Here is a 22,005-nt window from a genome sequence, read left to right as displayed (position 1 = left end):
TCAACAAGATGGAATTCCACTTTCTAAAGGCTAGAGTGCCCACTCGACAGAAGAAAGCAATACATGATTACAGCTTAGAGCTTCTGGCGCAATGCTAGCAACTCAGTATTTAGCAATAATAGAAAATGTCTGTCTCATTTTCATTCCCCTTGAAAAAACTCCCTATAAAATATTATAAAACACTCCTGCTGAGAGTTGGTTTCTTTATCTCAGCAATATATTCAGCTATTACTTTATCCATGGTAATACCCTTCTGGTGAATTTTCTTAAAAGCAAAACTTTGATAAATATAGAACAAGGACAGATACCTGAAATGTAGTAACAAAGAGTAACCCTCCAATTTTACTACATGTACTAGGTAGCAGCAATCTCCTATTTCCATGTTAGTGTTTTACAAATGGCACAAAGGTAATTTTTTGAGGTCTTTTATTTTCTGAATTATTCTTCTGTTTTACAAAACTTTGCAGCCTCTTACTTCTGCTCCTGCTTCAACTTTCATTCCAATCTTAACACTGAAACAAAAATTCAGATCATTGTGCACACAGCCCTTCTTCACCCATGACCTTTTATTCATCTCATTATAAAACTAAAAAGTTTTTTTTCAGTGCAATCATCTTCAAAGATTGTATTGAATTACCACCACTTATCTTGACTGTCTTTATATATTGAAGTGTTTTCAAAGGTGCCTATTTCTCTTTACATACATTCAAGATTTTCCTTGTACTGCTAATGAAGAAGCAAAGCACATGTCTTGAACCAAACATTTATACCTAGATCTCTGTTTGAAAATAAAGTCTTCTAGGTTAGGCAGACCTTCAAACTTTTGATCAGGCAACGTATCAGTAATAATGTGCCAAAACTAGGCACAAGATGTATAGAAAGTGCACAAAGAAAGTACATGCTGGTCATGACAGTAAGTTAGAGCTGAACTTAACATCAAAAGACTTAAAACTGCCAGATGTGGAAACCGCTTTTCACTTTTAGACTGTGGTACACTTACAAACTCTCACACACTTACACATATACAAAATAGTTCTGAAAAAGTATTTGCAAGCTAGTTCAGGTTTCAGTGGGGGTATAGGTGCACTCACATAGCACTCCCACTGAGATATAAACCCCTAAAATAAACAATCCCACTCCGGAAGTTTAGAAAGACACAACTAACTAATAAAATCATGATTTGTACTACCAAAATTAAGCGAATAGAACCTGTTGCTTGGAATTTTTATAACTCTCATTTGTTTCCTCAAAACAAAATAATTTTTCCCACTTATTCAGAGTTTGCCTACATGTGTATTACTGTGCTTAACAAGGATATCACTGATCATGAAACATGCCTGCTAGGAAATGCATGAACAGGAGATAATGGACCACAAACAAATAGCTTTGCAAACAGCAGGAACGTGTATTGCATATTGCACTTCTCATGTAACTATTTTAGAGTGTCCTCTATTCTATTAAGCTTTCTGAAAAGGCAAACAATTATTATTTCTACAGATATGCTGCAATTGCTTTTGACATATGCTTCCTTAGCCATGGAAGAAGAACGCAAGAAGAAATCAATGGGGAAAAATTGCTTGAAAGAGTGAAATTTCCTTAGGGATTTTGTTCTATGTAATACAATGATCTGGAAATTCTGTTTATAAGGAAGACACGGTATTTATATCCACTGATTTTTCAAGGACCTTTTGCAGTCTGCAACCTTAAAATTTTGCCTGTCCGAGAAAGGAACACACCCTTAGTGAAATCTTGCTGTTCTTCAATGACATTATGCTTACAGAACAGTAAATATAGTGTAAAAGAGGTGAAATAACCCCAAGTTTTGTGGTCCCTTTGCAAGGCTATAAAACTCCCTTTATCATTGCACATTTAATACACTAAGGTTGAATATACACTTGCAGACTGGAGTTTCACATTAGGGGATAGAATGAAGGGCCACGAAAACATCACTTGTGACAGCTTGTTCCTAAGACCATTTAAATTGTCACCCAGACATTAGGATAGTTTAGAGTGGTCTCAGGACTCCAAGAGTCAAGTCTCCTATCAAACAACAGAGGATCTCTGCAAATATATTCTTCTTCTTTCTTATACAGACTATGATAGGAATGAATAAACTCAAGGGGAAAAGGCTGAGAGAGGCTCTATCTCCACTGTCCTCAATCTCCCATCTCACCCCATCCCAAGGGATATATCAACTGATATGGCATGCTGCAAAATGTTTACACCATTGTGGAACAAGGGCTGAGATGCAGTCTCTCATTAACCAGTTATCCCACTGAAAGATATTGACAGATGTTTTGCAAGACAGGTGAGCTGTATGTGTAGAAACAAACAAGTTGTACAGTCCTTTCTGAAGCTCCATTCTAACCTGCTTTTAACTCCAAACTTTTCTTTAATATGTAGGAAACAATATGTCTGCATAATATAAAACAAGACAAAAATGTTTTATTCATAGAGCTTTTGTATGCCTCGATTATCACAGTTCTTCCTGTACCCAGGCTAGCTGGTACAATATGTACTGTCTTCTAGGTTTTGCTGCTGTTTTCTCATACTAAATGTGTCAAAATTCTGTATCTCAGCAATAGAAGTTAGTAACGCAGGTCTGATGCATAGTAATTAAGGTCGAACAACAGTGTATAATGGTAATATATTGGTAAATCAATTAATATGTTTATGGCTAATGATAAAAAATATGAAAGATTAGGCAAGAGTGAGGGTACTCAGTAGTACAGCATATCTTTGGTGAGGACTATTCATAATCATTAAAAAGATATTTGCAAGCTACTTTTCAAGTCAAAATAAATCTCTCTTGTTCTATTTCTTTGCCTGAAAGCCTGAATAGATAGAAGTGCCTGAGTGCAGAGGGTACATATGGGGATGCTTAAATTTAAACCTCTCACCTCACTTTTTTGGTATAGTTGTCTTACCAGGCTGTTTCTCGGCCCCACATATTTCTGTTTCCAAATTTCTTGAGACAAAGCAAAATCCACCATCTTTAACTTCCCAAAAGGCTCTTGTGGCAAATTACAAGCCCTCTCTTGGAGACTCAAACTTAGCTTTGACGCCAATAGCCACGACTTTGCAAAAACAGATTCTAGTTACTCATTTCAAATACCAGAGAAAGAAACTGAGGAAGCCAAAATGTCAGTATCCTAGCCTGGCTCAGTTACCTGTTCATATTTCAATGCTCTTTCAGGTTTGGTTGGAGTCCTTACATGTTTGGGACTGCCTCACACAGTTTTTATTCTGAATAACGGAATACTTTGCTTCAGACCCCAGTGTCAAGCTTATTCTCTATTTCATTTCTTCTGCCTCTCCTTTTCTAAAATGGCTGCTGAAAACCCTTTTAATTTATTTCTCAACTTTCTCTTGAAAACCTATCCCTCCTCTCTCTCTTGATCCATCTCATCAGTTAATCAAAATCCCCATCTATTTGACAGTTGTTAGCTACCCTTATACTGCAATTCAGACCCAAACAATCAGTTTGTTCTGTGCAGTAGACAACTATTTCTCTACAAGGGCTTTTGGGTGAGTAACAGACCACCGATGTTAGATTAGATGTAAATTCTGTTGTCAGCAATATGTCATCAACTTTGAACTTTACCCAAAGACACAGGTTCAAATGCCCCAAAAAAGACTCTACATATCTTAAGTATAGCTTAAAGGATGACACTGATATTCATAGGGAATCTCCAGCTTCACATTACCATCTTTATTTCTTTGCTTACCAGCTTCAAGAAGAAACCTAAGCTGTACATGTAAGTACTACAAGGCATCTTTCGTAATCTCAGTTGGGATAGACAAAAGAGACATTCTTCATCTTGGCCTTTCTTTGAGCTTATAAATCATTGCGTACAGTCATGAGGGAGCCCAGAGCTCTGAAGTGGATATTCTTGGATTCCATAAAGAAGAGTTCACATTAAAAAAAGGCCAGCTCTGGGAGAAAATCCACCATAGCTTAACTTTCTGAATAGAAAACATTCAAAGTGATTTCAGAAAACAGAGTAGAAATAAACAGCTTTCCTAACTGTCTTGGTGTCCTTGCAGGTGGATCCTTACCTGCAGCCAGCTTTGTCACTGGCAACTGACTTCAGTATCAGGACCCTCACCATCTTCTGTGACAAATCTTCCTTGAGGTTATAATTTGTCAGGGTGCAAAGAAAGATTCAAAGACATGTATTTTCAGTCTATTCCATTATAGATTCTGAGGAAGGGCCTTCATATTACCAAAATTTGGCTTACAGACCAGCCTCTTGCTTCTAATTTCAGTCTTAGTGAATTGTACACTCTAATGTTCAAGATGTCACGTAAGTCAAAACAAAGGGTGAGGTTATACTCAAGGCTGCAGATTTTGTCACTAGCCAGCACAGCACAGAGTCCGTAAAAGGAAACAGAAGAGTATGCTAAACCAGGCAATACATCAGTCCTTTATGCTATGTACACTTTATTTACAGGGCATTTGGAGATTCAGAATGATGATGAATGAAGCTGCAAAACAGCTTGATTTTCACCACTTCGAGGCAGAGAGCAGAGTAAGAATCACTTGTGATTTTATCTTCTTTAACCAAACCCTAATAGTTAATCCAGAAGCATTTCTTTTTCTATACTCAGTTTTGTTTCTTATTACTTTCCCACCTTCTACTTTATTTTATAGTCCTATGTCTGCTCAGTGAGTCTGGGGAGTACTCTGTTCTACATGCACCACTGCATGGACAGATAGGAAGTTTTACCAAGGTCGACAGATGTTAACCTGCTCATAGAAGACAAGCTACTCTTACTTCCTAGTCTGGCAAACTATTATTCTTCCATGGTATCAGTTTGGGCAAGATCAAAACTGCAATAAAAAGTGCATTTTCCACAAGAAAGACAACAGCAAGAGCATGATAATATTTTATAAATATAGATATTTTCTGTTCTCTCATAGCCTTCATGGAAAGAGTCACTTAGTACAGACATCAGTTAGTCACATCTTTTATTTAGAGATTTCTCTCTACATATTTCTATTTCCCCCAAAGCTTGATTCTTGTAAAGTACCTGTTTTTCCTACTGCCAAAAAAATCACCGACCAAAAAATACGATCTGACCTCCTATCAATGACATTTTCATGTTTCATCGGGTTTTGTTTTCCAGAAATCCACCATTATTTGTGCATTCCCCCCTCAAAAATAATTTTATGATCAAACAAAAATACTTCTATATTTTTTTTCATCATGTATCTTAACATGCATGAGCAACATCACTGCAGTATCACAGACTGGTCAATCTCCCTCTCTCATTATCCTATGACTTACTTATAAAGAAAGTTGGTGTTTATATAATAATGATTTGCTCAAGATCCCATTCATTTTTGCTGAGTACAAGCAGAAGGTCAAAGCACATTTAGATTGTCATTTGCATAGTTCAATTTCTTACTATAACTACTCAGCAACTTCTTAAACCAAATAAAGCAAAGAATTCTGGAATGGACATAGTCTACATAATGAAGTCATCATTCCTAAGCCATGGTGCTATATTTAAATTGTTTACTGAGCTACAGTATCCTGCTCTGGTGTGAAGGGCAATTCAGTCACTGACGGAAAAGTGAAAAAACATTTCCCTGCTTATTCTAATATCATACAATATCCACTGTTTCCCACACACTAGTAGAAAAATGTATGTTCTTACCCCACATCCTATTCCATTGCCTGGTTCACATACAATTTTCCTCACTCCTGGTTCAGGAAGCAAACCCGCTCCACAGCCGGGAGTTGGACACAGCACTCCTCCCATCTGTAGCACACATTCCTCGGCCCCATAGCGTTGGTAGCGGTTGTACTGCAATACAACAGACTGGTGTTAAACTTTCAACAGCAAACAAATATACCCCCCTCCCCCAAAACTTTGAGCTTGAATCTATCCCACATAACCAAGTCAACCATCCAAATGCTAACCATCCATTCTGTGATTTTATGGCTCACATGAGAAGTTCAGGTCATCTGTTAAAAGTGTAAAACTTCTCAGTGTTGTTAAATAGGGTGTCACTCTGCGTCAACTCACATCATACACTTCTTTTTTGTGGGATATTAAAAGTAACTCCAAGAACTCTTATATTGTTACAAAAAAAAATTACTGCAAGCAGCATAAATATAACCCAACAGCAGATACTAATAAATGCTGAACACAGATTGAAAAGAAACCCACAAAACCCCTCAAGGATCTACAGCTAGAAGTACCATACAACAATTGAGAGCTACAAGGTAGATAAAAGGCAAAAATTGTGCAGCCAACTTTATTTTCGAAATAAATTTCATGAAAGTGATTGGCAAAATGATTCTCTAATTCACATTTATTTCAATGTTAGGTGAAGGTGTTTTCCAGAGTCTCCCAGGAAATTTTCTTAGTTTCTGCAGTTTTCATCTAGTTCCATCCTGATAGCCTAAAAGGCTATGGAAATGCCTCCCTTTTAATGATGGAGACACTGACACAGAGCAATATTAAATAACATGCTCAGCGTATCCTCACTGACAAAAATGTCCACTCTGAAATGACTGATGCCATTGCAATAACTTTCCCTGGTCTAACTTACTCTGCTTTCAGCCGGAGATAAGCTGAGCAAGTACAAATCATGCTGTGTACATGTAAATCACATCCACGCTAGGGTTCTGTGTTGATGCAGTTCCACATTAGTGGCTATATAACCATTGTAAACCAGGCTTCAGATTTGCCTATAAATCTGGCTTACTGTAGGGTGAAATAAATGAAAGCATTTGGTTCTAACAGCCCCAAAGAAAACAGGAAAATCCAAAGGCCAAAGAGGAAGGGAGTAGCATGAATTTTCTCTGCGAGTGGAATGACTTTATGGTGCAGTAAAGAAACAAACCAGAGCTTTATGTTACAGCACTCACAACAGTATTTACTGCTTCATAAACTTTTATCCCATAACCACTCATGAAAATCTTGTTCCTTTTTTGGGGTGATAACAAACAAAAAATTCTTTCTCCAATCTGCACCCCTCTCCAAAGAAATCCCACAAGGAAAACTCAAGCATTAGGACCAAAACCTCATACACAAAACATACAAAGAAGCATTTTAAATTACAACACAGGGGCTCCACTGCATATTTTCTGGGTACATCTAAGAAGATTTTTCTGCAAATATTGCCATAACATGTTTTGTTACACTGTCTTTTTAAAAATAGTATATGACATCTTAAAACATTATAACATAGAGACACAAAAGTGTTCAATCACAGGAAGAAATAATTAACAAACTGAAAGTATCTGCCTTTGTCAGTTTACAAAAAATTCAAACAAAAGAAGAACAAAATCTGAAAGGAGAGAAAGCCTTCAATATATCACTCAGTGTGTGAACAGACAGAAATCCCAAATTAAGGATCTCAGACCTGGAAAGTAACTTTATTTTGAGAAATGTAGAATAAATGTCTGCAAAATCTCCTCGAATACAGGAACTCAACAAGTCAACTGGTGTTTTTCTGTGTTAATGTTATGCTTGAATATAGAGTAATGGCATAAATATTTAATGTTGGACTCTCATCAATTTTCAGTGAAGTTTGTGATCCCTGCACTAAATATATGCTGAGTGCTCTGAGTTGTTCTGCTAGCCTTGAACAGAAATATGGGTAACACAGCTGCAAAATTCTCTGCTGACCTAATTTTTCTTCAGGGCAGACACTGGACCTGAAGGTGAGGATGGTGATTGTCTTTCTCTGTTAAGAGGGAACATTGTGCTGGATGTGGGATTGTTAGCAGCTTCTCATTACAGCAGCAAACACCAGTGGCACTGTAGCTGAGATTCTGTCAGCGTTTCCATTATAAACTTTCAGTAGAAAAAAAGGATATGCTTTCCAGTCATTATCGCAGCATAAAAGGACATAGAGAGATTCCTCCCATATTGTCTCCTTTTTGTTGTTTTAATACACAAAAATGTAAGATAGATATGATGGGAATCAAACTGTCTTGTTAAAGAACGTTACAGAAAGGAAATGTCCAGTCTACCTACTGGCAAAGTGGACAAAGCCATTATATTCTGTCCAATAAATTTGACATTTTATACTGGTTCAGCACAGGACTTATGCCAAATCAGAACATTCTCATCAGTGTTTTTCACACTATAAAATCTCCCTAAAATGATCCAATTTGAACACAGGAAAAATCCTACTAAATGCATTTGCACATTTTGACATCTAGTTACCAGCCTGTTTTCTATTTTCAGAGTGCAGGTATATTTATAAGGTGTCATTTTCCAATTTCTTTTTTCTTGTACCTGTACACTAGCTCACTTAAAACCCAGCAACCAACTAAACAATGTAGTAGCAGAATGCATATACGTTTGCTGCTGTAACAGTCATACATAACATACATGGATTCATATCCTTTATTCAGTGGCCTGAAACAAAATGACTCATTTTACAATAAAGTTCCACTTATAAAAGGCTTGTAAAGGACCAAATCATTTAATCATTAATTATTAATTAACTATTTGCATATAGTCACAGATTATGTCTATTAGAGGCACTTTTTTGCTATACACCACAGGTATATATAACACACAAGACTGATGCAATCAACATGCTTAAAGCAAGTCAATTTTCAAAAGCCCTTAAATGTCTTTGAAGCCCATGATGTATTTCTGATCACATGCATGGATGAGATATTTAAGGATACTCAGCAGACAACCACCAATCCATTTAGTTTAGATTTCTGTGGTGACGATGCCTATAGTTATGCTGGTTGCTTGGACTCCTTTTATAATTAACAGGAGAGATAGGACGCAACTAATCTTTTCTCTTTTAGATTTGTATGTGAGAACTGAGCCCTGGAGTGCCCTGTTCTATTAACAATAAAGAGAGATTGGACAATTTTTTAGATATTGACACCTGAAATTAGGTGACTCCCACAACAGCTGTTTCAATCCCAATAATCCCAATCCTAAATCACCTGGCCTAAAATACTGTTGAAACCAAGGTTTAAGTACCTAAATAACTTGGACTGTGAACCGCCTCACACAATTTTAGCTCTTCAAAACTTAAATATCTAACCTAAACAAGTCATATAGGCTCAAATACATTGAATGAGAAGAAACAAGATCCCAAGAAGGGAATAGGGAATTTATCCTTACTTACATTTGACTTCTAAGATAGGCAGGATGAATCTCCCTGTGGAAGTTCTATAGTTGAAGCTGAGAAAACTAACTTAGGCTAGATATCTAACACGTAAAAAGCCATCATTAAAGATGATTCTATAAATTCTTCTGTACATTCAAAATATTTCACAGTATCTGTTACTCAACTATTATCAATGTGTCTCCTATTTAGAGATGTGCTCATCATCATCATCACAGTGTAAAATGGTTCTGTATTCTACAAGGAGCTAAAATATCTCCAATTATTTTTAGGAAAAACCTCTTAGAAAGTTTAATATATGGGGGACTTGACTGAACTGGTATTCATGGCACCTGATTTCATTCCTGGCAGCAGCAGAGCCTTCCTGTGGTTTTCACATAAGGCACTTAATCTATGCTTCTCATCAGTTGCCCGCTTGTAAAGAGGGAGAATGATACTTGCTGATTTCACTGTAGTGTTAAGAGGCAAAAGCCATTAATAGTCATGAGAACATCAAATACTATGGTAATGAGGCTCATAAAATTACAGAGAAATCACCAGCCATCTACTGCTGCTAGAAAGCAGCTTTTGAGCAAAGCATGTCAGGAATTTATATGCTACTGTAATAAGAACCTCAGAAATACAGGTAGATAAATAGTTGCTGGATTAACCATGGAACCATATACTTCAAAGCTTATTTTGGGAGGGGGGAAAAAAAAAAGACCTAAAAAATATGATTTACCTTGAATCACTAATGCTAAGACAGTTAAAGGCATATGAACAAGAGAGACGTAAAACGTTCTGATTTTTTTAAATCTTGTGAACTTTCCCCTCAATTTGTGAATTGTCCCAGTCAACCCAAAGCTATACTTTTCATGGAATAAAGCTATAAGTGAAAAAAATTCACAGCTCTTCTTATGGTACTTCAATCATATCACAAAGTTCTTTTGCACAATCTGCTCATAAAGACTTGTCAGGGCCTTTAGAAAGTATTTTTGTAAGTGATTATAAATTATAGCATGACAAAGAGATGGAGGCTATATAACTGTAATCATTTATTCCCTGTTCCCTATTTTCCAGATTGGGATGGTTTTCCTTGAGTCTTAGAATGGCACCTACTTGGTTTTCAACCAGTGGAAATTCAATCACTTGATGTTGTAAACCAAGGCTAATATAAATGAAATAATTGGGCTGACACAGGAATAAAACAGGTTTAACTATGGACTGCAGTCTTTTCAATTACACTGAGATTCAGGTAAGCAAAACAGAAATGCACCTGGATGCACAAAACTTGAAAAATACTCTTTGTGAACACAGTGATTCCTTGCCATATTATTTAATTTGCAATATGCTTTAATATCCTAGAATCATAGAATGGTTTGGGTTGGAAGGGACCTTAAAAGATCATCTATTCCAACCTTCCCTGTCATAGCACGTCTTGCGCTATTTTGATTTTGCTCTTACACTTTGGGCACAGTTTTCTTTATTTTTCTTTTTTTTTTCCTCACACCTAAAGGCATCTGCTCCATAGTAGCCTTGCAGGGAATTTTGGACAAAAGCTTAATAGTAGATGTACAGCCAAAATTTCTGATCTTTGAAAGGTAATTCAATTACTTGTTTCTTTTAACCACGTGTAATGGTCTCTGAGGAAAGAAAATCTACTTTCTGGAGTCAGATTGTTTTTACTGCTCCTATAAATCAAATAACCATCTGTGTGTTTCAAAATTAGATTGTGGAGGCTATTAGTCCATAATGTAGACTAAGCACTTTATTTATATGTATTATACACATACAAAAACCCTGAGAATTAGTTCTATAATGTAATTAGGTAATTTAAAGTATAACCCCCTTAGTATTCATTGGACTAGTGCTGTGGTTTCACCCCAACCGGCAAGTACCATGCAGCTGCTTGCTCACTCCCTGCACCCTCTTCTCCTGGGTGGGATGGGGAGGAGAACTGGAAGAAGATATGACCTGGTACAAACCAGGGCAACGAGTAAAAATACTTACAAACATGTCATCTAAAATATAAATTAAAAAGATGTGGACTGACATGGGTCTCCCCATGGAGCACCCTGATTTAATTTTTCCTGAGTTACTGGGCTCTCCTGCTAGCCAGTAGTAGGATAGGAAGTTGAGAGCATCAGCTCTTTCTTGTTCCCGCAGGAGCTCCACAAAGGAGACCAGAGAGACAATCACCTTCTAGAGGGCTGGAATTTGCTTGACTTTGGAGAGTCATGGAAAATTGGGTGAGGCAGTCTCAAGAAAATATTTAAATAAGAAACCCTTGACTGGATCAATGCAACACAATTCCTGGATAAAATTAAAACTAAATTAAAATACAGAGGGGGAAACAAAGGAAAGACTGCAGTTTGCAGAATGATATGAAAGAAAGCAAAAGGTGAGGAATATGAAAATAGAAAATAAAGAATACTGAGAAGAGAGGACACTGAAGCAAGTTGTATTGGAAATCAAACTGAATATATGAAAGGCAATATGATGCAATGAAGAAAGTGGACTAAACACAGTGGGTGGCTTGGCACTGTATTTACAAACCATTGGAAGTTTGAGATCTTTCAGCAGGTATTTGAGGGATCAAACTGAACAGACCGAATGCTGGAGATAAACATTCAGTTCCTTCCCTTCCTTGTGGAGTTCAAATCCATATTCCTTTCTCCCTTGCAACCACCACAGCTCTAACTGATGCAAGGAAATCTTTTCTGTTTGTGTTGTTGCAAATCGTACAACTGAGATTCACTTAAGTAGATACTGGATCCAAGGAATTCCACTTCTCAGGTCACAAGAATGAATACATTCATATCCCATGGAAGCAGATCAAAGTCTGCACAAAGGGGCACATCACTGGTCATATGAAAATGGAAGACAGTAAATTTTGTTCTGTATTTCTGGCTATAAAAGAAGTGGTGTAAAGAAGATCAGGAATTAAATGCAGTAGTTCAATTATAGAGAGCAAGTGATGGAATGGTGATGACAAATCCAAAAGCTGAGACAAATGAGACAGACAGAAATCAGATATTAGACAGAAAAAGTGGAAGAAAATGAGATACATGTAGGTATCACTCACATTAAGTAGTAGCTGAAGCCAGGGGACTGGGTGGGAAAGTGCAGAGGTGTAAGGAAAGATAGAGATTTGAGAATGATAACAACATGGTTTAGTAATTACGAACTGGAGAAATTATTCTGTGAAAAATTTTTTTTCCTCCCCCCCCAGGTGTGAATTATTGAGAGATGATTTTTTCCAAGTGTAGTTATCAAAAATTCTTGACCCACAAATATTTCAGAAGCGCTTTGTTGATAGTATCTGACAGTTTCCTGCACTAAACTCAGCTGATTAATTAGAATTGTGACATGACATTATTTTTGATGGAATGGGTAAATATATATCAATTAGTTTAAGACTGATTTTAAATAAATATTCTGTAGCATATACTTGAATAAAAAAAAATCCTGAAGTATTGCGAGAAAAAAAAAAAGATTTTCCACTTGCCACATATGTCATTCCTTTAAAATCTCAATTAATGTTAAATGATTTCTGTCCACACTGTGATCTCCTAATACTAGATTTCCATATTTCCTGAAGTTACAGCTCATAGCAAAACCTAGCACAAGCCCACACACCTCTGAACAGCATCAGGATGTACATCTGCAGATTTTCGAATCAGGGTATTCCTTTGCATAAGTTTTCCCCAGCTGGCAAGGAACTGTGAAAAAAAATTACAAAGGGGTGCCCCCATTTGGGTTTGCTCAGATTCCTGGGATACAAACACTCACAACATTTCTAAAGAAAAAGTGAGCAGTAATATGAGTTGCAATAGCAGCTGATAGAAGAGATCTGTTAAAACTGATCATTCCCCTGTCAAAATATCAAGAAACTGGCCAATACATTCTGCAAAGTTGTCAGAGCAGATGATACAGCAGAGAAGCGCAGCTATACGTTAGTTAGCAGCTTTCCCTGCCACTAGCATATCATCTGCTTCATCTGTGCTCTGACCTGTTGGGGGCACTCAGGTATAGCGGCAGACTGCTTGCTCTTGTGTTATTTGTTTTCCCTTCCAGCCTTCAGATGTATCTGCTATTTTATTCATGATTCACAATATTCCATTTAAACAATTAAACAAGATTTTTTTATCACTTTGAGGAGAAGAGTGAAATTTCTCAGAGAGTCATTAGGGAGACTCCATAACAGCTCACTGCGCGTCATCTTACTAAATTGGTATACTGTAGCATTTAGGTCTGAATTAAAGTGTTCTCTCTGCTGTCTCTGGCACTGACTTGTTGACTTACCTGCCTTCCACTGTATTTGGACAGAGCTTATATCTAGTGTATTTTGAACATATTTTTGTAAGCAGCTTATACTATCAACACTTGTAGAACCATTTGCATTTACTTGCAGAGACAGCCAGCCGGAGAGGGCAAATGGCTACTGAAGGAAACTAGGTTTATTATATTCTACTATTTTTCAATAGCTCCTCAGTTAATAAATCTTAAATCCCAATCTTGAGCATATCTCAGGAACCTATGAAGAGAAGCAGTTAGGGGAAATGATGGCTTATGAACAGCGAGATTAAACTGCAAGAAGAAAGATCAGCAGAGCTAAGGACAATTAGAAAGCTTCAGGTTTTATCCTTCCTGGGGCTGCATGTCCAAGAGACTCTCTTTGCCTTGTACAGACCTTTGTGGACTGGGCAAGTCTATGAAAAGAAGGTCCAAACCAAACCTGTCAAAACTGCTTTTGGAGACTTTCCTAGGTCAGACTCAATGGCACTTTCTCAAAGCATCAAGTACCAAGTGGGGTAGCAATCTGTTCCTAAATGTATATGTTGTGTATTACACCACTTACTCTGGAAACTGATTTTATGTGGTAAATCAGGTATCCACAATGCATATCATATACCAGGGAAGCTTATACTCTTCTATTTCACCATACAGACTATGATTACCTCTTTCCATAAAGTCTAAAAACAATGCCATCTTTACAAACTCTCTTGTTGCCACCAATGAAATCTTAAAAGATAGAATTTCCAGCTGGAATGAACTTCCCATAATGCACATTCCTGAGGAAACAGAAGACACAGGAGCTTTACACGTCCAGGAAACTAACAAGAAGTTTGACTACTTGGACAACTGTGTTATTATTATAGAACTCCTTTTAGGAAATACTAGATTAATCAGCAACTCTTTTTCTTACCATTAGTCTTCTTTCAATGCTTATGTTTAGATACAGAAACATTTTATTTGGTGGGCAGACAGAAGTGTTTGAGTGGTTTGATCCTGAAAGCCGCTCAAAGCCTTTCTCTCTTAATGACACCAATAAAAATTATATTTTGTAAGTGTTTGCAGGAAACAAATACTCGATGAACAAATGGTAGTGACCAGGACTTTGCATGAGAAACAGTTGTTTGATATATTGATTAATCTGACTGGAATTTGGTTGATAAAGGTAAAGAGAATTGATGAAGCAGACTTCTCTAAGGCATTTGTCTTGATGCCTCCTGGCATTTTGATTAAATACCTAGAATGGTACAAAATTAACATGCCATATATTAAGAGGATGAAAACTTAGCTGTCATGTTTTAAATATAAATGTAAATAGGCAGTCAGTATTACACAGGTGTGTTTCCAAAAAGGTCCTGAAAGTATTGATTCTTGGCCTTATGCCACTTAAAAATTTTATCAACGACTTGGAAGAAAACTAAGAACATAAAACACCATAAAGAACATAGAACATTATAAAGCTTGCAACAATTTGATAAGAGGAAGTCATGAACATGTAACTTGGATGGTTAAATTCATGCTACGGAGATATCTGAACTGTTGGTAAACTGAGTTTAAGCAAACAACGTTTCAGCCCAGTCACATGTAAAGTTAATTTTCTAGGAAAAAACTATTACCCACAACTACAGAACACAATTTCTGTCTGGAAAGCAGTGTGATGGATAGTGAGCTGAATCTGAGCTGTGTCCATCCATGTCCAAAAGCACTAAGACACCTCTTAAACGAATAAATAAAAATCTCTAGAAAGTAAATTATCTCTCTTATGTGGCAGCCACTGGTTTAACCAGAACCCAAAACTTCCAGTGGGAATGCCCACTTCAAACTGCAAGGTTCCTTTATTCTGTCTGAAACATATTCAGCTAAAAGTCTGCTGACAGACTCATTTTGCTGTATAAGAAATTATTTTAGTCTTGTTTGAGGGCTATGGTGGCTTTTTCTGAGTTGCATTCATAGACTGAAGTAATTTTTTATGATGATGATCACCTATTGCCTTGTGACAAGACAAAGGGAATTGGAAATGTAAAGGATCTGAACACTGAGGAACAGGAGATATGCAGTGTAGGGAGCATACTGGTGCTAGTAGGGTAGTGGGAACAAAAGAGACTGGGAATTTTTCATCTTTCACTAAAGAGAGGTATAATAGGATATTTGTACAAACAAACAGCGATTTGTAAGCCAAGATTTGATGTTTTTCTAGGCAATATATTGCAGTTTATATGAGAATTAATCCAAGAAAGTAATGTAATGTGTATTCTAAAGGAGATCAGAACAGATTATCACAATAGTCCACTCTGCTTTTATAATCTGGCCTTAAATACATAAGCATTTTAAAAATAATTCAAGATTGGACATGAAGCAGTACATGACCCTATTATTCTTTGACTGTCGTGTGGGGTGAAGAAATACATGTTGTTTGATAATACCAAAACTGTAAGCAGTCTGAATAAAATAGTGCTATAATTAACTATGATTTTTTTTCCCATCTAGTCTGCATGATAACAGAAAACACACTTTATATCTTTTTAAAAAGCAAATATGTTAACTGAATAAATGTAGGAAAAAAATTAGCCATATGAACAAGGACTTTACCTGAAATTCCCTTCTTTCTTCATTTAGATGTATTTTAAGTTACTTGGTTTTTTTCTTAACCTAGGTTTTGCACCAACTACTGCCTGTCAAAGCGTGTGCTAACTCCAAGCAAGATGTGGTCATCAATAGACTCAAGACAACAATGTTTTTGTAGGGAGAGAATATAATTGTAATATTCTTTATCCTTGTATGGGCTTATAGAATAATTCAAGCATCATGGCAATGTTCACTACTTGCGAAGACATTAATGATAACCACTGTATCCAAATAGCCTGTTAGTGTAGCCAGTTTCAGAGAAAGGCAAATGTTTACAGCTCAGACCCATTCTGTAAATAACTTCCCATCTGCACAGTTTTATGCTTCTAATGCATGATGACAAAAATTTTTCATCTCTTTAGGTGTATTCAATAAAAGGAGGAGTAATTTCTTTATGAAAGTCTGAAAGAATACCAAAAATATTCCAGATGGCAAAAATATTGTATTTATTTGATTAGCAAAGCTTTCCTCATCAAACTCCTATACTGTCTTCAAGACTTCTCTTATTATTGGACAGAAATTAATTATCTAATTATCTTTTCTACTGTGGTTCTTCATGGCTTACATCATCCAACTTCTAAAGTTTATGTAACCATATAATTTAATGCTCAGTGCAAAGAAAGCATTAAGATTAAATAAACAATCTTAAATCTGACATTTCCTAATGCCTGAATTCTTCATTTGCACTCTTAGCTCTTTTAACCTTCATTTTTATGTCTACCACTTTCTCTTCTAAAAAGCAAACAGAAAAAAAAAAAGTCCATCAATTAAATTATACTGTTCTGTCAGTGGTCATTAGCAAGTCTGAGGTCTACAACGCCATCCTCACAGCCATTCCAGAGGAACTATCAAAGTCTGCCTGGTTCAGCCATCCTGCTCATACACAGCATCTTAGTTTAGCTGTTCCTTACTTTCCTTTTGAGTGTCTCCCTTTGCCCCACTCCTCCTACTCTGTAGCTTCACCTCCTGTGCAGCTCACTAAGTACAGATCTTCCTTTGTTTACCAGTCTCTTTAGCAAGTTTGCATAATTCATCATTCCCTTTCAGCCCTTAATCCCAGCTTCTTATCTGCTTTCTACTCCTAACCTCTTACAGCAGGCAGTACCATCTCTCCAGTGTCCCCAGGCTTCATCCCACTCTGCCCTCCATTTGCCAGCTGGCTCTAACCAGTCTCTTTGCCCTATCAGTCCTGGTCATAATTTCTTTTATTACCTCTTCCTAAATCCTCAATCTCACCAGATTGCTGCTTCCAGTATCTCCTTTGGCCTAGTCTTTTTTCTGTCTTTTTTTCCACTCCTGTCAAACGAACCGTCCCACACTCCCCATCATGCTGCCTACTTGCTGAGGAAAAGCTGAGACTCTGAGGAATTTGGCTTTTGACTTTCTGTAACAATTGAAGTGGAGGCTGGTGGGGGAAAACTGGAAGTCTAGAAAACATACCAGCAGACTCAGCTGTAGCAAAAAAAAAAAGGAGAGTGATGGGAAGGAAAAGCAACAGGGTGTTCTTGACAGTATAATCTGATCTAAAAACTAAGAAAGAAGCTCTGAATTAGCATTTCAGAAGCTGCTCCTACTTCTGTCAGAGCCCTCATAGAATCTTGTCCCTTGGTGCCAGGTTCATTAAAAGATGCACATATTCTCATGTACAACATATTAATGCCAAGCTTTCAGGCCCTAGTACCTGCAAATCAGTTTGGCTTCATAACAGTACAACAGGAGAGATACTTCAGAGACAAAGACAACTTGAATTCCAGAAGCATTTGGCATTTGAAAATTCAACCTATCTCTCAAATATAAGGCTGTTATTCAGTATATCTGTATGTTGATCTCATTATTGACAAAATAGTAATTATGACCGTCTTGTGAGTATTGTAAATCATACTTCACTAATGCTTTCCTAAAATCCCTCTACAGAAATAGTTTTCTGAGTGCAAAGCACAGCAATACTTATGAATGAGACACTTCTAAAAGAGAAAAAAGGCGACAAAAAGTATATCCTGAGTAGGCGTATCAATCCTTTAGTCAGATTGTTTGCCTGTCTCCTGTTTTAGAGAGCCTGTTTACTGCTGTGGTTGAAAGCCAAAAAACTGTGGCAGATAGCAGATGTACCAATTAATAACCTGTCAAGACTGATGGATAGAATGAAAAGAAAATCTCACATATATCTCCCGTGTGTTTTTTTTCCTACATTTCAGGTCATTGGGGGTCATGAGATACACTCTGCCTCCCTGGAGAGAGATGAAACTGTCTCATTAGCGTCTATCTTTCATGACATTAAGACACTGTCTTTGAGATGCTAACTTACCTGTTCTTCTCCCAGAATCCTGAAGTGATGAAGCTCTTTAATCAAGGAGTCTGGACAGCCAGCTGTCGGAAAGAAACAAAAATACACATTTTAGAGCTTCCTGTCAGCGCAATTTCAGCGTAAGTTACATAGATGTGGAGAGGATAGAATATACAGATTACCTTAGATAAAGAAGATTAGAAAGATTAGCCATGGTTCTGTGGGCACCAGAATGCTGAAAACCATTTATCAAATAATTCTTCTACATTTCTGAGTATGCTACCAAGAACGCTTAGAAAGGTTATATTCAGAATATTTTAGCCCTTTCCCCAAAGCACTACAAACAAAAGCAAGATGAAAAGGGCAGCACTGTCTGCCAGATACTGCAAGCCCCTTAGTGTAAGCCAAAAAGCCTGTTAAAAAAGGATCTCACATCAAAACCTTGGAGCTGCCCAAAGCTGAATTTTGATTTACGCACCAGGTTTGGACTCATTTGTAAGCATAATACAGGCTTTTCTTGATTCCCTGAAGGATTTCCTAGGCTCCACAGATCACTTTAATTTTGGCTGTCACAAATACAATCCATTTCACAAATACATTGTTGTTACCCACAGGTGTAGTACACAAACCAACTATGCAGGCAGGGGAGTGATTTGCCAGAATTTTGTAATGAGATTAAGGTTCAATTACTACAGACTTTCACATCTGTACCAGTCAGTAAGAAAGAAAATGTCTTGCTAGATGCCATGCACTTTACTGACATGTTCAGATTGTGATTACCTTCCTGGTGATGAAATCCAAGGCTGCTACTCACTTTTGTACACTACTAGACTCATGTCTGGCATGGGATAAAAGTGCAGACTGTGAAAGCAATCTGTGATTTAGTCTTCTTGCCATAAATTGAAGCATCTGCTTGCAAATAGATACAATTCCTTAAAAGGAATTAAAAGCATAGTTCTCCCCAGAACATGGGAAGAACTATGATTTTTATCAACCTCTTTTTCTGCTGATGAAGCTACAAATAGTTACCTCTCACTCTTAATGACTGCCATGAAAAGGATGGAAGTTAATTTGGAGGCAGTTGTCAGGAAATCTCCATCAGCACTGTGGCTTCACTCAAAGCCAATGAGGCATGGCCTACACTCATGAATTCTGTTGGCATAGCTGTCTCTTCACATACAATACAAATAGCCTTTATGCAAGCAGCATAACTAAAAAGGGCAAACCCCCTAGTATAGACACAATTATCAGAGAATCGTAGAATCACAGAATGGTTTGGGTTGGAAGGAACCTTAAAGCTCATCTAGTTTCAATCCTCCCTGCCATGGGCAGGGATACCTTCCACTAGACCAGGTTGTTCAAAGCCCATCCAACCTTGAACACTGCCAGGGATGGGGCATCCACAGCTTCTCTGGGCAACCTGTGCCAGTGTCTCATCCCCCTCCCAGTAAAGAATTTCTTAATATCTAATCTAAATCCCCCCTCTTGCAGTTTAAAGCCATTACCCCTTATCCTATCACTACATGCCCTTGTAAGAAGTCCCTCTCCAGCTTTCTTGTAGGCCCTCTTTAGGTACTGGAAGGCTGCTCTGAGTTCTACTAAGACAAATCTTCTACGTATAACTTTTTCTACTTAGAGAATTGATTTAAATTACATTTGCACCAGCTTCTTACTGGTAAATGCTTTATCTCCATTCAGAGGAGGTATAGGTAGAGAATGCACCATGAACACAACTTCATGTTACGCAGCTATGCAGAATTTTTCTGTCCATTTTCCTTGGGATTTACACCTTCATCTTCCAGCTCATCCAAACCCTGAATGTAGCAACTTTGCCTCACTAACTTCTTGACCTGACTTGTAGTCCAGAACTGTTGACTTGTCTGTGTTTCAGATCAGAACTCACTGCATAAAGCATGCGTCCTCCCTCCTAACCTCAAGCCCTTATGTAATTATTAAATTACATGTAATTTTCTCTGAAAGTATCTTCATTGATTGTGCACTGCTATAGGTATTTCCATGTGTAGAGGATAATTATGAGTTCATGTAATACTGTGTGTTAATCTTTGTCAGATACTAGCTTTGCAACAGCAACTACACTACTTTCTGCTTTTCTCTGCTTTTTGCAGTCTTTACAGCTTCTTCTTCAACCAATCATTTCTTTCTTCCCTCTCATCCTTTCCAATGTATTATTCACTATATTTCTTAAGATGGGAATGTTTCCTTTTCTCTCCTTTTTCTTTTACCATTCTCCTTGAAATCCTATTTCCTGAATGCCTGTCTCTCCCAGAAATCCATCCCATTCTGCCCTCATGCATAAATTATATAATCTTTCTTATGTGAACTGCTTATATGCATCCTCTCTTTCTCCCATGCTAGAAACTATGAACAATCTGGAACCAAGGATCATTGTAAAAAAATATGTAAAAGTGTGAAGATATATATAGACATCTCTGTGTAAACATGTATGTTTATTTGAAGTATCCTAGTTGTTCACCACTGCATCCTCTTCCCAATACAATATTTTGTATAGTCTATTTTTCAAAGACTTGCCAATCTAGTTTTCAATCTTTTCATAATCCAGACTTTCACTGGAACTTGAAAGCTGATTACACAAGAGATCCTGAAATTACTAGCAAAGGAGAAAAGAATGCTTAAAACCCAAGTCACTGTTGGCATGATGCTTTCCAGCAAGAATAAGTTCAGAAAAGTCAGATGTGTGTAATATTGGATTATACTGGCACACATTAAGAGTCTGCTGTCTGTAAGAAGTCCTTTCAGATCTTCACATTGCAGAAACAGTAATTTGAGGAAACAATGGAAATTATTGTTATCAAACAATAATTTGAGGTGAAAAAAGGAAATGAAGAAACATGGAAAAAAGAACAGAACTAAGATGGAAATATCTTCCTTTCTTTTTAGATATTTGTGGATTTATTTCTGATATTTCCTATTTCTACTTTAATTTCTTCTGTTTTGTAAGTGTAACTTTGTAAAATATCCTCCAATGCTTTGACCCATTTTTACCAACTATTTGGGAGTCCTGGACAATGCTGAATTCCTGCACTGTGACTAGAGACAAAGGCTATAACAAATAACTATTCCATGAATAACAAGAGATAAAAAAAAATCTATTCTTGTAAAAAGCATTAAGAACTATTGGTTATCTCACCCACAAAACTACCCATATATCCACCTCAATATTCATGTATATGTAAACACGTGGTGACTTGGAAATTATTACAAGTTAAGCACAGCATTCCAGTGAGTTCACTGGCAAACTGTGCATACCGAAGGTTAAAAAGAATATGTATTTTCTAAGTCTCTGATGTGCAGATAGCACACACCACATGAAATAAAGAATCTGCACTTTACAGATTTCTGCTATGTTGTGTACAATGCTTTGAGGATTAGTTTCTATGCCCTCTGTAGTACAGAAACCCTTATAATCAATGGTCTCGACAATTACTGAAACTTTCCATTTCCCTCTTCCCAATTATTACTTGAAAAAGTACAGGCATACATGAAATTTCCACAGACATAAACCAAACCATAGGAATATTAAATAAATCAATCAATGACAATTACACATACGAGTGTTAAAAGAGAATGATGCAAAACCATGAATAATTGCCTTTAATTGGAAGCCAAAACTTAGGACTGAGGACATCTGCAGACTGACAAAAAGGCAACTAAATCATTT

General features: G+C 37.0%; 1 protein-coding gene across 1 annotated transcript in view; it reads right to left on the bottom strand.

Moving 5' to 3' along the window:
- Positions 1-18,388, bottom strand: part of PARK2 (parkin RBR E3 ubiquitin protein ligase) — a gene marked incomplete at its 5' end in the record, with an annotated part of 121,617 nt that extends 103,229 nt beyond the window's left edge. The window contains 2 exons of the mRNA XM_010014290.1: positions 5,665-5,814; positions 18,327-18,388. Coding sequence (XP_010012592.1) covers positions 5,665-5,814; positions 18,327-18,388 — 212 coding nt within the window. The remainder of the gene's footprint in view (positions 1-5,664; positions 5,815-18,326) is intronic.
- Positions 18,389-22,005: the final 3,617 nt, after the last annotated feature.

Source organism: Nestor notabilis, unplaced genomic scaffold, assembly GCF_000696875.1.
Source record: "Nestor notabilis isolate BGI_N333 unplaced genomic scaffold, ASM69687v1 scaffold11635, whole genome shotgun sequence".
Taxonomy (NCBI): Eukaryota; Metazoa; Chordata; class Aves; order Psittaciformes; family Psittacidae; genus Nestor; species Nestor notabilis.
This window is presented reverse-complemented; position numbering and strand designations above follow the sequence as displayed.